Genomic DNA, 17512 nt, shown 5'->3' with positions numbered 1-17512 from the left:
ACCAACGTGAAACAAGTCACGTGCTTTGAGCAGCTTGCTAATTTCTCCGCACAATTACTATGGATGGTGGCTGAAAAACCGCTTTTGCGCTCAAATCAAACATGACATATACATTTCTAATTGTCTACATCAATAAACACAAACCCTTCGTTAAACAAACAAATACATTACTACCCGCAACACGGCAGCAACAATGGCAACACTACAACTCATACCGGAACGGAAGCCAAAGCCCCTTGTGTTTAACAGCCCAGGGCAGATTTCTACACCCTCATTACAAAGACCAAGAAGAAACCCATTAGTAAAAGAAAGAGCATGAATAGCACAAGAATGAAGAAACAAAACTTTCACAGTTTTAAACAGAGAAAGAAACTTGACTGGCAAATCTAGCAGAGAAAAAGGAAAAGCCCTTTTTCTAAGTTTAACTTTTACAGCAAGCAGGCAAACAGGTAGCAAATGAAAGTGTCAGCTTTTAAAATGAAACGAAATTTCCTACTTTGTGTGCGTATTTCGACTAATCTTTCCGATTAACGATAATCAGTGAGATAGGCAGGATCTGTGTGTCTCGTTAAATACTTCTTTCTCACTTTTGACACGATGGCTTTGCAATAGGCCATTTCCGAGTTGCCTCTTGTCTCTTGCCTTTCAAAACGAGTCCTCGTGCAAAACTTTTCTTATAAAAATGAGTTTGATTTGCATGAAAATGAACTTAAACGCATTTTCATAACAACAGTTTCGAACGAAGACTCGCTTTGAAACAGAGGAAAAGGGTAACTCAGAAAGTGACCGACCCTTAAACCAAGTACCCTGGAAAATCATGCACTTAAATAGACCAATTTCGATATATTAAAATTCAGCCTAAAACAATAGACCTCAGCACGAGGTTCTGGGGAATAAACCCCACAAAGTCTGTATTTATTCCCCGGAGCCTCGTGCTGAGGTCTATTGTTTTAGGCTGAATTTTAATATATCGAAATTGGTCTATTGCACGAGCGCTTGTGTCCTCATTACTTGGCTGAGAAGTTTCACACGTGCGGCGGGATTCAAAAATTAATCCAAAACGTTACGAGAGAATTGACTACGATATAGCCACATTTAAATCAATATGCATTCAGCAAAATTGTTTCACAAAAGCTTACAATATCCGGGCGAAGAATAGTACGTTTCACACAATAAAAGAAACTTGCAGCAAATTTGTGACACACTTTGTGTAAAGGCGGAACAGAAATAGACGAAACAAAGTTGTGGTTGTTAGTAGCGAAGCAAAACAATTTAGATATTAAAATAAAGCCAGAAGTTAGTGGTTAAATGGTTATGGCTTTTAGATGGAACGTTTTGATGTAGCAACCATTTGTGATAGGCCATTTCCGTGTTGCATTTTGCCTCTGTCTCGCGAAGAAATGTGTTCTGTCTACCGGTTATTTTCATGCAAAGTAAACTTATTTTCATTTGAAAGGTTTTGCACAAGGACTCGTTTAAAAACAGCGGCACAATAACTCGGAAATAACCTATTGTGAATGAAAGAAAGTACATTCTTCAAGATTCAAAATGGCCGCCACGCATCAAAACATTCCCAGATGAAGCGATGGAAAAGCCGGTAATTGAGCCGTAGCACGCATGCGTCGGTTAAAAAGATCAGTACCGTAGTCGTGCTTTGCTCCTGGATAAAGCTGTCTTGAAGAGTGATCAGCTCGGACAGAAGGGTGCTCTTTTCTTGAGAGATAGACAATAGCTGTGCATTCAGCCCCTGAAAAACGGCATGCAGTGTCACTGAAAGCCTGACTGTCAATCAAATTCAGGAAAGTAAATTTCAGCGCAAGTGCAGCAAGAGTACGAATGTTCGAGGCCATTCTCGACCCTAGTGCCCTCTCTTTCTCGAAGCACGAAAACCAGGGCACTGGGAAAATTCATTTATGCAGAGCCAAAATCTGGCTGGAAACAAGGCCTGCTCAACTTCCAGAACAAAAAAAAATTGCCAGAAAAGTTTCTTGGAGGAAGTCTTTAAGGTCTCCCCTTACATCTGTTTCACAACTTGCCATGTCTCCTGCTACAAGCCTGTAACATAGCAACACTTCGAGTGTGTGGCGAGCCAAAAGGTGTTCATTTGAAGGGGGGGTTGCTAATAGCAATCCAGCGTCCTTTTCTCCTTCCAGCAGAGTAAGAGAAGGCCTTAAGGGTCAAGAATGCGCCTGCGTAGGAGACTCGAGGGAGCACGCATGCGTTGTCTTACAGCAAAGAGTTATGAGGGTTAATGCAGGCAAGAACAAGTTGTAATGTAGTGTGTCACGTGGTACTGCGGGTTAGGCTACAGACCACAGGGCTTTGGCGTGGGAGATTTTTCTAACCTTCAACAATGGACTGGCAATTTTCAATTCAGTATATAGACAATTTGTTAGTGTTAGACTTCTGAAAAGCATTGCATGACAAAATTAGGAATATTGCTACTCCCAAAGCAGGCTCCGCCTTCCTCCACCCTCCCCCCCCCCCACCCCCCGACCCCATTACTCCATTTTGTTGTTGAGTTAGCCTAATATATATTTGGCACATGCAGGAAAGAACCAAGTGTCTCAGCCAAGAACACAACACAAACACTAACGACAAACGACCCCATAAACTTTTTAGCTTTACTTCTCATCGCTTTAAAATAAAGGCTATTTATTTATCTAACACCCGCCCAGGGCTCAAATCATCTCGTTCCAGTACACTGACCATAACTCTACAATACACACTTTGCATTAATGGCGCTTAGATTTGAATACAATACTTACACATCCTTAGCCTCGTACTTATTTTTCAATTCCAGACAAAGGATTTTTCACTGTCCATTGTCAGGGGTTAATTTAACTGTGGTTTAACTGTGGTTAAACTGTGTCCCGACAAAAATACAGAATGACTCTCTGGTGCAAAAGAACAATGTAAACTGTATGGTTACTATGGCGTAATAAAAACACACTCGCGAAATTGGTATGACTGTGACACAAAGAAAGTACGGTACAACTGTGGCGGGACTGTGGCACGAAAAGACTTCAAGAAAAGCTGTGGTGTGGCTGTGGTGCAACACAGCTACAATACGACAGTGGTAAGACTGTGGCCCAAATGCAATACAGCTCCCAGTATGTTTACTGCGATTACTTCCCTTAGTCAATACGGAGACCTTCGTTAAGCCCTAACATGACCTGATGAGACACTCGACCTTACCTCTTGAGTTTCCTCGGCACTTTCTAACTCTGTCCGTAGCTTTTTAGCGTGGCTTTCAAGAGAGATGTTTTCCTCTGACAAGGCTGTCAATTGACTCTTCAAATCCTTAACAAGGAAAAGAACAACGATAAATGGGATCATTCACAACAGTTAAAATATAACATGAAATGGCATTTTCACCTTGTGATTTTCTTCAGCTTTGTTCAGCTTCTCTTCCGATGCCTTGATCCTCTCTTCTAACGTCAACCTTTCCTTTGACGATGTCGCAAGGTTTTCTGTTAAATCCTTAAGCACAAAACCCAGATAACAACAATTTTTGTTTCAGTACTTCAGACATTAGAAAAGCGAAAGCACGCTACAGTAGAATTTTTCACACAGACACTTCTCCTTGTACGCTCAATTCACCCCTCACTCGAATTCCGCGCAAAAAAAAAAAAACAATTCATACTGATGACGTAACGGTACAAACTCTGAATGGTTGATAATGGACTTCGAATTTTCGCGCGAAAGTAACCAACAATCAGAGACACTTAGCGCAACCTCGTTTCCAGGGTACTCAGGACCCCGGGAACGAGGTTGCCCCTCACCGAAGGCTGTAAAGTCACGTTATCAATAAGGAATCGCTCGGGTCAAATCTTTAGTCTCACAAGTAGGAAAGCACTCTGCGTCCGAAGAGACCCGGCTACGAAGCTAAAGCAACAAATTATTAGGAATTCACAAAATTGACTTCATTCTCACCTTATTTTTCTGTTCATATGCCTTCGCTATCTCCTCAGAAGTCTGCACATTGTTTTCTACAGTGGTCGCCTGTTCTTGTAATGTTGTTAGCTTCACGTTAAGATCCTGAATGAGGAAAACAACACAGTTACTTTCTAACGTCCCATCGACCTACCTGCTTGGGATGCCCGTGATGTCACATGTGAGCCATCATTTCTTGAAGGAGCTGGGTCACTTATTTTTTATGTTACGTTTTTGTCATGTCCAATCGTACAAAAGGGAATAATCAAGTAATGCAATACAATCAATTTACGATTAAGCTCACCCAGTGAGCCTTTTGTCACGAGAGAACCGTTACCAAGAGGAACACAAAATATAGGATAGCGTGACCTGGCGTGATGTGGCGTGACCTAACGTGACCGAATCATTTGACTATTGTGACCGGCAGTGATATAGTCGTCAAAATCGCCAACAGCCGGCTAATTTGCACCACGCTTTTCTTAGTCTAACTGAAACTGAGCAAAACGTTTCATCACGACACTACAAGCTAAAATTCCTGCTCAGTAACAAGACTAAGAAAAAACCAATGACGACAGTCAGTACACAATCGATTAGTCTCTAAACGAAAGCAGTTCACTGACCTGTTTTTCTTGCAACGCTGTGTGGAGTTCCTGTTCCATCTCAGCAGTCTTGCTTTGTGCTACTCTCAACGCTTCCTCTTTCTCCAATAAGCACTGTTCTAGCTCCTGTGGATTCGAAATCACAACAAGCCATGACATACACACGTACGGACACAAAACAAGGTCTCCTGGTTAGCTCTGGTGTAAAAATACCAGTCAGGGCTCAAAGTTAAGAGTGCGATCCCTGTTGAACTTAGAGTTACTACGTGAACAAATGCCCCAAAAGTTTCGAAATCTCCAAAAGGTCGTCGTTCCAAATCTTCATTCTCGATCGTTCTTTAGTCTTTTCCCTAACAATATGTAACAAATATACTCACTAATGTAAACACTGTATATAGTACACAACAAAGACGTTGAAGTTGAAGTTGACTTAGTAAAATATTATTTTGTAAGGGTTTCTTTGATTTGAAGGCAATTTTGTGTATCACATAACTGAAGTGGCTTATTTTAGTGACTAAGCACCTCTATCCGGCACGACTGAGAAAGAAGGTGCTCCCTTGGTTCTTACAACAGCAAGCGGTCAGACCTCGTGATAGCTCGTATAGCTACGTCAATATGGCCTGCTTCACAAGTCTCCAACAAATTAATAATCTGATGAAAATGGGCTACCCATCGAGAGTGCACTAAAACCTATAACAGCGGCCAGCCTCAATGACAGTGGTGTAGTCATCGTGGAATGTTTGTTAAAAGAGCTGTTGTACGAACGCGAACACATCTTCAAAGTAAAAAAGCCAAGTGCTGTCGATGAATTTTCGCATTCGGCAAAGAAAATTCTCGAATGGCACTTAGACATGTTTTCTGTTGCATCCTGTCTCTATAGAAACAAATCAGCTTAAGAATATTAAGACGTTTTTGAGCCGGCATTTTACATGAAATCATGCGAGTGAAAAATATATTTCAACTAAGGTCCTTGCGATCTTGACACTGTTTCAAGGTTTAACATTCATAGCGTTTAGGAACTGTCGGTTATCTCGAATGAAATCCTTTGGTTATTACTTCTTGAAGCCAAAATACTGCTTAAAGATATAAGAGAGTTTGCTATTGATTTTCCTCTTGGTCTGGAGTTTCTTTGGAAGGCATTCGTCACCTTTACTGCGCGCGTTCCAGCCGGGGATGGAGGGGAGGGGGGGGGAGGGGGAGGGGGAGGGAGAGTGGGAAAAAAACAGTCGAAGATCTTCCGACTCTTATTATCCAGTCATAAAACGGTGCGAGCAACCGCAAGCACTCCGAAAATAGCCCTTTTCACGGTTAGTGTTTCTCATTTGTATTACAGCGTAATCCAACGTGCCCGCGAGGCAATTTCGGGCTGAAACTAACAAATAGCCCGAAATTGCCTCACATACATATTAGATTATATTGTAATGCAAATGAGGAAAGTTACCTGTCAAAAGCGCTATTATCGCGTCTACATGACGTAGTGAGAATACGGCAAGTTGCTGAACCATCCTCGGCGACAAATATCGCGAAAGGGAGGGGGGAGGAGGCTAAGGAAGATTCATTGCAAACATTTCTGGGGAAACATGATGCTCCCGACCGCCCTCCGCTCTCCCCAACCCCAACGTACTTGAAACCCCCTTGGAAAAAAAAATATTTTCCTCATTTAGTCTTTTCGTCGGCATTTTCCAACATTGATTAGGGAGGTGGTAGCCTGCGAACTCAGACTTATTTCCGGCTGTCATTTGGTTTCAGGCTAGGGGAATGGGGGATACGTCATCCAGTTGAAGTGTCCTAACTACTTTCGTCTGGGATTGTCGGCTTTATATAAACATAGGCACGCAAGACGTGCAAGAGTTATTTTTTTCTGTGAAGTTTTGTAGATAGAAGCATTCATGGTACAGTAATGATTTGGTTAATTTGACAAGTTTTTTTGGTTGCGATGTTACATCGGTCATGGTAAGATAGCTAAATAGTAAGCCATAAAATGTTTGACTGAACAAACTACAGTAATCTGACATGTCTCCAGATCAATGTAGTTATCATCTTATTTTCTAACGGGCAATTTGATTCGCTCTTTGATACAACCCGCACTGTGATTGCTGTGACACCCGCACATGCATAACTCCCTCGCTCACCGATCACATAACCCTTCCAACCCCCAAGAGAAATTTTTGCTCAAAAATACTCAAGTTAATTTAGAGACTTTTTCGCATTTTACACAAGTCGTAAGTTTACCTTTTTACACAACACAACACAACACAATTTCACCGAAAAAAGAAAGAAAGAGAAAAAAAAATCTCTGACACGTTGAAAGTCTGATTTAATTAAATGCACTTTAACTTGGTGCCACGCAGTCTTCAAAGAACATTTGAACAGTTTTCATACTTTTTCCCTTAAAAAATATCGGGCTGAAATGAATGTCATCAAATAAAACTATTAAACCGCTACTGCAGAGACGTAAAAACCGTCCAGAAACAAAACCTTCTTTTTTGTTTAATATCCTGGAAACAGTAGCCGATAACTTGTCAGCTCTAATTGAATTTACTCCCATATAAAAAACAAAAGTGTTAAGTTACCATTTGTTACTAAAGATAGCAAACATCTCGTGGGAAAGAGTGATGACGATTCGTCCGCTCTAATTGAATTTACTCCCTTGTGAAAAACAAGAGTGTCACATTACACTTTGCAACTAAAAACCAAAAATGTCTCGTTATATTTGCATGCAACAAGAACAAAACAATTGTTACCAGCACTTACTATTGTAAACGTTAGAACTGTTTCAAATCTAAAGTCTCGTCCCCTCTAAAGCAAGTCCTAAGAACTAGACGCGACGATTCGTGACCTCTAATTGAATTTACTCCTTGTGAAAAACAAAAGTATCAAGTTACCTTTGTAACTAAAAATAAAAATATCTCGTTGCATTTGCATACTACTAACTCACGAACTGTTTCAAACCTCAAGGCTCATCTCGTTCATTTAACTAAAATCCTCAGCCTAACCCACAGAAAATGTCGAAGTAAACCCAATATATGAATACTTCCTCCTCTTTTATAGAAGAATAAATATGGCCGTTCTGAACTCTATCGGGATCAAATCTTCTCACATACCATTTACCTTTACAACAAGAAATTTGATTGGCTGTTTATAGTAGATCCAATCTGATTGGTGTGACATACATACATCTCTCACTCACTCACTTACTCACTCACTCACTCACTCACTCACTCACCCATTGACCCGTCCATAACATACCCGACGCGCCGACTAAGAGGTATTTTTTTTACAAAAAAATAACTCAAAAATCACTCTTCTTCTTCGTGCCGACTTCCAACTGAGCGAACACCTGGAACTGACAAAATAACACAACAAAATTCTACCTTGTTCATGCTTTCTCCGTTTCTCGTCATTTCTTCCAAAGACTGAATCTTATTTTGCAGATGTTCCTGATTCTGTTGATTTTCCTGCAGGGCTCGACTTTGTTCCTAGTAGACAGGAAATTTCGTTAATTCAACAATAGCTTTCTCAAAGACAGGCCAGCTATCTCAATGCGAAAACAAGTTTATTTTTTCATATCAATTTTGTTCGTTACGGGTTATAGGCATGTTTTTAAAATTCTGAGAAATTAACTTCTCAAACTCATTAATAATTCATCAAGTTTAAACACAGGAAATCATGTCCGTGACGGTGTTTGGATATCTGATCTTAATAGGACATGTTTGATATATCAATATTCTAACATGGCTCCGAGGACAAACCTCTATATTTGGCGGTGTTTTCTTTGTATCCAAATCTCTTTCGGGAATTGTGAGACAAAAAAAAAATTTGCAATTTTGACCTGAAACCTTCGGATTCATGAATATTGATCTATCGAACGTGGCCTATTGGCACAGATTTTACGATTTTATTTCTCCATTTTCTCCTTAGTTTTAGTTTCGATTGAGAAGATATCTCAAACACTCAAGACAGTTTTTGACCACATTTCCAAACACCTTAAAATTCGTCAAAGATACTCCCCTGCGCATCGTATTTTCAACTCTCTTAACGGTGTTTGGAAATGTGGTCAAACACGGTCTTTCGTGTTTGACATATTACTTAAACATGAAGACGAAGGGGTATTGGAAACGCTGTCTTACTCCATTGATCTTATTCAAACGCAAGCATCGCTCCTCGCGTAGAATATCAGTTATAGCAGCCAAGATCATATCTCTCGTCATTTTACTTACCTGATTTCTACTCTCAGAATCACGAAGCATTTTTTCCAAGCTCTCGACCATCTCCTGTAGCTTGCTATCCTCAGAAGAAGAGCTCTTAATCTGATCAAAAAGTTCCTGAAATGAAGACATCCGATGTCAATTGTGCCTGAATCTTCACAAAACGTGACTAGTGTTACTACTTCCCTATATAACAGTATAAACCTAGTGGTCTAATGCCCAAAAAATATAAGAAACTGTTAAGCAAAGCAAGACCAAGCAGGTTCTTATATGTGGGTTAGATTTAAATTATGACAAAAATTTTAACCAAGAAGTGTGCCTTTGAGATTGCAAATTTGTATTACATGACAATACAGTTGCAATACAAAATACAGTTGTGAATAAATAACGAAACCCAAGTTTATTTATTTTCCTGATAATCACCAGCTATATCTCCCTAATAGGAAATTAAGGACCTAATTAAGAACTTACTTAGCCTAAATTGCCAGTAACTACCCCAAAACACAAGAACATATTTTGCCAGACTTCAAATAATGTAGGTTCTTACACGCGGGTTTTGTACTGTATTACGTCACGCTGGCGAGGTTTTTACTGTTACAAACCTGCTTTTCTTTTTCTGCAGTTTGTAATGTCTCCCGTAACAGTGTCATTTGATTTTCAATTCCAGCTTTTTCCTCCGTAAGCGATATTAATTTCCCTTGCAACACATTGCTTTCATTTTCAGCTGATAAAATCCTCTCCTCCAAGGTTGACAGATTGCTGAGTAAATCGTTCCTTTCCTGCGCGGCTCTGTCCAACCTGCTGCTTAACTCCTGCATGAAAAGCGACAATAAAGATTAAGGGGAAGCAAAGAAAGCCTCTTTTGGTCTTAACTCTAGTGCTATCATACCCAACCAGTTTTTGGAGCAGAAAAATAAGAATAAAAGGAGATTTGTAAATGATTACAGAACTTTGTAAAATAGACCATATTCGTATTCTCGGTTTTGGACTAGAACTAGCTTGCAATGGAGGTTCATGCGGGAGAATATCATTAAAGAGGGATAAATGTCATTTGACTCAGCGCATTAGCCGCAGTTAAAAGCTAGCTCCAGTCCATACCAAGAATACGAATATGGTCTATTCTCATTCTCGAACTAGAATCAAACAAGAACGAACTTTGACGAGTGTGTACAAGATTTAAAACTCCGCTGTGGTCTTACCGCAAACTCTCATATAGCCTGCGTAACAAGTCACGGTGTTCTGTTCTTCGATTTTGTGCTCTCGCCCCAATTCCGCGCGACCAGCAGACAAGAAACTCTTCCCTCGTACGGGACGTTTGTTACGCAGACTTGCTCTCATACGCACTGTCTGGTATTCTCATCAAATCAAACCCGCCGAGATTTTCACAGAGTAGACGGGAGTTTCTGCTGGTTTGACTGGCACCCGAGAGTACCATGAGATTTTATGGCAATGACAATGACATCCTCGCAACGATGCCGTTTCCTCGCGGTACCATTCAGGATCAAATATCACACATTCTCGGCTCGTTAGACCAGACTGATGAAAGTCAATGTGTGATTTCCAAGAAAATTCCTTGTCCAACAATCATTCCTCGATTGCCAATCTCTCTAGTTATCCTTTCATTGATGGCTACCACATGGCTTATCAAAATTCCCATACATTTCCCTGATAAAAATACAATTTCCCTGACCAAATATGTACAAAATGTCGGATTTAGTAGCGGCTTCTAGCGTAAACTTACAGCCCTCCGCGTTTTCACTCGTACAGAAAGACGATAAGTTTTCAATGAATCTTTTCCTTCATAACGTAAAAATAACGATGAGATCATAGTGACCCTAAATGTTTCTTCCAGCCGTCAATGGTATTAAATCAGTCGCGTTAAATTATTTCGATTTTCCCTGACTTTTCGCTGACCTCGAAGAACTTTTTTCCCTGACCATTTTCTGACCTGTGGCAACCCTGTGATTTAGTCTTCAGTTCACTTTTAGTTTCTAAAAAGAGAAAGACCACATCGACTTCATCCCCAGAGTCAACGAGCCGACACTCAAATTCCTAACACGACAAACCTGCTTTTCTGTTTCTAAACTCTTCGTCACCGACGCCAGTTTCTTTTCAACTTCATCCTTTCCCTCTGTAAGCGCATTCATCTTATCTTCCAATATTTTTCTATCTTGATCAGCTGATGAAATACTCTCATCCAAACTCGAGACTTTGCTGAGCAAATTACTCTTTTCTTGAGTGACGTCATCCAATCTGTGGCTTAATTCCTGCACGAAAAAAAAACAGACAAACACGGTTGTCTTCTATGATTGCAAGCATCCTGCACTGTCGTCGCTTGATTTGCTCACGCGGGTTTGGAATACAATATGGCTAACTCCGTGAGCGGACAAGATGAACCCAATCCTACGCTGTGATTGGCTATCCCAGCGGGCAACATGGCGCTATCTTGTCCGCTCAGGATTACGCGTCGTGTCTCGCAAGAAAAATTTTCCAGAAGCCGAAGCAGAAGCCATATTAATAAATCCTTTATTGACCAAGCTTCTTCGGTCAAGATGGCTGGATATTGGCCTCGTTCTTATTTTGAGTGTTAATGGACATCAAATCCGTACTTGGTCCATAAACACGCAAAAAAAAGAACGACGCCACTATCCAGCCATCTTGACCGAACAACCTTGGTGGTCAATAACCCATTTTTATATTATCCCAGAATGCAACAGCGGTAGGTAGCCCTTGTGTTGTTAATCCGCATGTTGATAGTACCACATACATATTCCCTTGTTGACGGGACCCCTCCCTACTGTAGACAGTCACCCTTTTGCTGATCCCTTGATAAGCAGTCAGTCCTTAGATTTTTCCCTTTAATATAGATCACCTACATATAGCCCCCTGGGATATAGTTCCCCTTAGCATAGTCCCTGTGTTGATAACCCCCAATAGATATTCCCCTGTCCATGGTACCCAGGTACAATATCCCTCTTAATATAACACCCACCTGTAGCCTCCGCTCCCTGAAGACAGTCTGCCCACCTTGTGGACAGTTAAGCTATAATTTATTGTACTGTCAATTTCTTTGTAGAAAGCACCATTTTGTTTTCTTTTTTCAGTGGTACAGTGCATACACATTTTGTCAGCACATAGTTAATAGAGGATAATGGTTAGGAAGGCCGTTAAACATCAGAGAAGCAAACAAACAGACTAAGGTTTATGTTGGAAGGTCCTTGACCCTGCACATATTTTGTTTTATACTCATTGCCTATGCATGAATCACATAATCGCAATGCTTCTATTGGTTAGTTGTATGAGCACACATAACCACTCTTTGTATTTTGCCAGGTTTTGTGCAGGCCAGGGTCAACCCACAAAATAGCCAACAAAAACATACAACAAAGAACTTTTCCAAGTTTCCTAACTACTTCAGTAATTCCATACTAACCTCTTTTTCCTTCTGTTCCACTTGAAGATTCTCTTTCAGCTCTGACAACTGATCCATCACAGATTGAAAATCCTTGTAAAGAGCAGCTTTTTCTACTGCCACTGCATTCAGTTGGTTTTCGAACGATTTCACTTCGCTCCTAAGCTCATCTCTGTCTTGTGACATGGTCTTTAACTCTGCTTGCAGATTCTTCAAGAAAAATACCATCCTGCAGTTATAGCTTTAATAATTGATTTACAAACAAGCGTGATTTCTGAAGGGGACATGACATAAGGTATTTATTACAAGGAAAAAAATCAGTCATGAAACATGATCCTGTGAATTAAACAAAAATGTTTTTAAAAAGTCAACACTCAATAACAAGGCACACCCATTCCTAGCTTTGATGCTAATTAGTGGATGCAATTTAATTGCAATTTCTGTAGTGCTGTTATTTCTCCTGGAAAGGGAGGGAAGTTTATTGCAGGCTGGCTACCCCCAGGTTTTTCTCTGGTTGACTTAGTAATTCATGTAAAAAATCATAATCAAGAAACGACCAAACACAGGCAAGACTACTTTCCAATGGAAGATGATCGAGAAACTGCAAATTACTTTTAATTACTAGATGAGGCTTTACAATGTATTTCGGCAATCCCATACCTGGTTTTGCTCTGATATTTGACTGTGTTCTTCTTTCGCAGATTCCAAAGCTTTTTGTAACTTCTCCCTTTCAGCGACTAGTTTCTCGGTCTTCTTAAGATTTTCCTGCAATTAAAGAAAGGCAACCAAGTTGAGTTAAGTAGACGGCACTGAACCCCTAAGCCCCTCAAGCCAGTTAACGAGCATTCTTTTTTCTTTTTTTTTTTTCATCTGTGGATAAACTTCCAAGTTACACAATGTGGTTCAAACTTTTACGTCCATGGATGAAAACCCTAGTGGGTGACCGTGAAAAAGAAAGCTACTGAGCAGTACTTTCATTTGGTTCTGTTTGTTGTGTTGTACAACGTGGCTTTGACATTTCGTCTCTGAACGAAACTAAAGTATGTGACCACCTGAATAAAAGCTTACAAGCAGTACGTAGGTCATAGAAAAGCTGGAAAATTGCCCTTATCACAGTTATCAGCCTCATTAGTGAAGCATCTACAAATTATAGAACTTCCTTTCTCCATTTGAAAAGTAACCCCTGCACATTCTAGCAAGTTCAGTTATTTATGGGAAAGTTCATGTTTGCCTTTGCTGGGCTGCAGAACATCAAATGTACACATAACTCAAAGTCTAGTACCTTATTGCCTTTACCACACGTCGTGAAATGTTCTTCCCACTGTTTCTTCAGTGCATCATATGCACTCTGTACTTTATTTCTTTCACTCTGTGCGAACTGAAGTTGTTTCTGACCATCCTTCAAGATAATTATGAGACATGAGCACGGTTTTCAATTTAGTGCTGTAAGACCAAAAGCAAAGTAATCACTCCAGCCAATCACAAAGGAATCAATCAGCCAATCACAATCCAGTGAACCAATCAAAACCTCGAAGTAATTGAATGTAGCTGACGTAAAGCGCGGGAAAACGAGTGCGAGCGAACCACGATTGGTTTTGGTTTTACTTCTGATTGGATGAAAAAGTGGTGCGAGTTTTTTTAAGCCAATCATGTAGCGTAGTTGATGCAAAACCAATTACTTTTCAAATCTCAAATGGAAACTACTCTATTACTATACCACAGTATTGCGCTTAGAATCAAAATTTACATCCACAGTGTTGGAAATTTATCATGGCATTCATACACAAATCGGGGGGGGGGGGTAGGAACGTATATTTCAGGTCGTATCAGGCAGTGCTAATTACTTGTCTCCTCTGCAGCTGGCGTTTAAGGTCGTCAGGTAACGTTACATGAGCAAACAATGGCCTCCAGTCTTCAAGTCCAGCACGCTAACGGACGGACGATTGCCCAACCCCAACCCGGGGGGGGGGATTTGGGCAATTTTACTGGACATGAAAGTTTTTTCTCACCTTAATTATAAGGTTTTACATGATTGTTTTGGTGGGCAACAGCTTGAGCAAGAACTTTTTAAAAGTCCAATACAGGACCTGAATATCAGAAAGCAATTGCTCGATTGTTTTTTGTTCAAGGCTCCTCCTTGCACGATATTTTTCAGCCGTTTTTGCTGTGCAGGATTGTGTTTTTGGAAATTGTCCAACCTCTCCTCAAAAAAATAATGGTTCGTCCCTAAACACACAATGCACGCTACCTCCTTAAAAATATTAATGAACATACAAGTAAGTGTCTGGAAGTGGATGCAATTTTTTAAAAAAAAAATTCTAAGGAGACTTTTAAAGCTGGACATACTTTACTGTTTTCCAGTTCTGTTTTGAGATCCTGTTCTTTCTTCTTTAGCTCTGATTTTAGTTTTTTCTCTCGTTCAATAACTGTCTCAACTTGCTTCTTGAGCTCCTGAAAAACAGAACTCAACAACATCACTCATGTACTTTTCCTCATATACAATTCCTTGCATCCTGCATTAACTAAGCCTGGTTTTCAGCACAAGTGTAATGGTAGTGTAGACGCTCACAACACAAGCATAACCACGTACGCATGCGCAGAATTGATAATTGCCTTATATTCGATTTCATACCTCCCCGATACTTCAAAACAATATGGCAGACTTATGCTTATGCTTATGCTTATGCTTACAGCAGCGCGTTCTCACTTGACATAAGCACAAGCACAAGAAGAACAAAAACGTTAGTTCTGCTTACAAGTGCCTATGTCTGTGTTGTGGGCACTCTTACTGCAGCTATGCTTATGCTTGTACTAGTGCTTACGTGTATGTTGCAATGAAAACCAAGCTTGAAATCTGCGCAAACCTAACATTGCTGACCTTTGATCACCAGTCACGACACATAAACTGTACATTCAAGCATTATTTAATTGGGCCAATCAACTGTCAAGTTCTAAGCAGTGAATTCACCTTGTTCTCCAGAATTAAAGGGTTGTAAAATTACACCAGTTGGTCCAATTCAATGAAGTGGTTACCATGTATAGTGTACCTGGTTTTCAAGGAAATTAACTTTGACTTCTTCCTTTAAGTCTTGAATAAGATTTTCTCTCTTTGCATTCTCCGCAACAGCTGTATCAAACTTCTCCCTCAGTTCAGTGAGTGACTTCACCAGTTTCTTCCTTTCTGCTGTCAATTCTTCTATCTGTTTGGTGAGCTACAAAGGAAAAGAAATATCATCTATCCGTGTTAATAAAATTCATGTAAGCTTGCTTTTCATCTGTTCCCTTATTTAGTACAAAACTGTGTCAAAACATTGTCAAATCAGTAGTGGATGACACAGGGAACGTATAAAAATGAATCTACAGGTACATGCATTTGATTTAATTCAATTTTAATTTTTTTAAAACTTCCTGTCATTTCAGAAACCAAACGTTAACGACGCGCTTTTGGACCAACTGAAACTTGCATTATAGTCTATACATCTGGCCCACGCTAATTAATTCAGACTCGGTTATTTCGAATTTCCCATTATTTCGAAGTCAAAACAATTTTCCTTTGATAGTCCCTCCAGTCATTTACTCTCGGCTACGTTGAACTCCCGTTTTTTTCGACCTATTTCTTCATTTCTCCTGAGAGTTCGAAATAGCGGGGTTGAACTGTATTTTAGGGGTTTTGGATCTTGCTGTCACATCAATACATAGAAAATATTACATGACCACGCGGAGATACGAAATTTCTCTTCGAAGATTTCCGAAGATTTCCGACCACTTTCCGAAGATTACCTAAGGATCTCGAAATAAAGTTGTACAAAGGCCACACGAACGTTTCCGAACATTTTCCAAAAATTTCCGAAGATACATGTAACCGAAGATTGCCGAAGACTTCCAGGGAAGATTCGAAAATATTTCGATAATACACAAACAGATTTAAGTACAAAAATGATATCAAATTTATGATATCACACATGTGTGGATAAAAACGATCTCGTCACGTGGGAAAGCGTTTTTATTGATTTCGTACCACTCAGTATACAACTAAATTGTATATAATAAAAAACTTCATTTCCTTATCACATACCTTTGTTTGCTCTTCGTCATTCTCATTTGATGATTCTGAATTCTTCTTTGTACTCTCCATAGCTGAAGTCAAATCCTCAAGTTGACCTTTCAGCCCCTTGACAAAACAAACAACAAATGTTACAATTCAAAGTATAATTATATAATTTTATAATCTCTCTCTAATTTCTGCAAGTGTTGCTGGTCAAGAATCAGAGGTAGTGCATAGAAGTAGTTGCTTAAGTTAAGAACAAACAGTTTTATGGGATCACAGTGAAAACAACTGAACTTCACTTAGTATGATTTAGGGATTAATGTGCCCACAGACCAATGATTTTACTGGAAAAGCTTCATGATAGCCTAAGAATCTCTACTTAAACATATTCAGATGGCTTTATGTCTGCATACGACCTAAGTGGCCCATCAGGCCAGTGCTTATCTTTAGTTTCTGTAGCATGAAACAAGTAAGAGTATTTCTACTCCCCCCTAGATGGGAGCTTGTCCATCGCAGGGTTACCCCCCAGCATTAAATTCGCTGGTACTCATTTATACACCTAAGTCGAGAGAGGCACTGTGAGAGTAAAGTTTCTTGCACAAGAACACAACACAATGACCCCGGCCAGGGCTCAAACCTGGAACACTCAATCCAGAGACAAGTACACCAACCATGACGCCTCTGCACCTCCACAAGATGACCTTAATCTTCCTGTATTTACACAGGCAGTTTTGGTACATTATAAAAATTCAGGTTTTCTATTTCTTTAAATTACCTCATTTTCTTTCACTATCTTGTTATGTTCCTCTTGTAGAGACTTGAGTGAGAGACTAAGCTCATCCTTTTCGAAGACAACACATTCCAATTGTTTCTTTGTTGCCTGATATTGTGAAGCAAATCATAGATAAACAAAAATGTAACAACAGTAAGAGACATACCGATTACTGAAAAAAAAATGTCGAAAGCATTGAAAGCTATTGGAGAAAATTAGCCCCTGGTTAATGACAAAGAAAACAAGGAAATAAGCCACCACGGGGATGTAGCTAAGGGACGACTGTTGGCTTGTTTCATTGACTGAAAGATAGCTTATCACTAGCTGACATTACCTTCATTGCAAAAGGTAAAAAAAAAAGTTAAGTCTGCATACCAGCCAAGTGGCTCATCAAGCCAGTGCTTATCTGTTTTCTGTGGCAAGAAGCGACTGGGAACATTTCTACTCCCCACTGGATGGGATGCTAAATGTACTCCATCAAATGGTTACCCCCAGCATTACAATTATACACCTGGGTGGAGAGAGGCACTGTGAGAG

The 17512-nt window shown here is 39.9% G+C and overlaps 1 protein-coding gene across 5 annotated transcripts in view; it reads right to left on the bottom strand.

Annotated features, from left to right (window-relative positions):
- Positions 1-17512, bottom strand: part of LOC145493864 (uncharacterized) — a 61277-nt gene that overhangs the window by 23579 nt on the left and 20186 nt on the right. For 4 of the 5 annotated variants that reach the window (XR_014050192.1, XR_014050190.1, XR_014050193.1 and 1 more), the window contains 16 exons: positions 16979-17083; positions 16231-16326; positions 15203-15367; positions 14502-14606; positions 13438-13554; positions 12816-12920; positions 12177-12365; positions 10810-11010; positions 9346-9555; positions 8756-8860; positions 7910-8014; positions 4557-4661; positions 3937-4041; positions 3379-3483; positions 3199-3303; positions 1643-1747 (listed from right to left, as the gene is read on the bottom strand). Coding sequence is in view for 1 of the 5 variants with exons in the window: in XM_081473338.1 (XP_081329464.1) it covers positions 1643-1747; positions 3199-3303; positions 3379-3483; positions 3937-4041; positions 4557-4661; positions 7910-8014; positions 8756-8860; positions 9346-9555; positions 10810-11010; positions 12177-12365; positions 12816-12920; positions 13438-13554; positions 14502-14606; positions 15203-15367; positions 16231-16326; positions 16979-17083 (2028 nt within the window). In the remaining 4 variants the exon portion in view is untranslated. The remainder of the gene's footprint in view (positions 1-1642; positions 1748-3198; positions 3304-3378; positions 3484-3936; positions 4042-4556; positions 4662-7909; positions 8015-8755; positions 8861-9345; positions 9556-10809; positions 11011-12176; positions 12366-12815; positions 12921-13437; positions 13555-14501; positions 14607-15202; positions 15368-16230; positions 16327-16978; positions 17084-17512) is intronic. The other variant, XR_014050191.1, reaches the window with a different exon arrangement.

This window comes from Orbicella franksi, chromosome 7 (genome assembly GCF_964199315.1).
Source record: "Orbicella franksi chromosome 7, jaOrbFran1.1, whole genome shotgun sequence".
NCBI lineage: Eukaryota > Metazoa > Cnidaria > Anthozoa > Scleractinia > Merulinidae > Orbicella > Orbicella franksi.
Note: the sequence above shows the minus strand (reverse complement) of the source record. Positions and strands in the feature narration are given on the sequence as shown.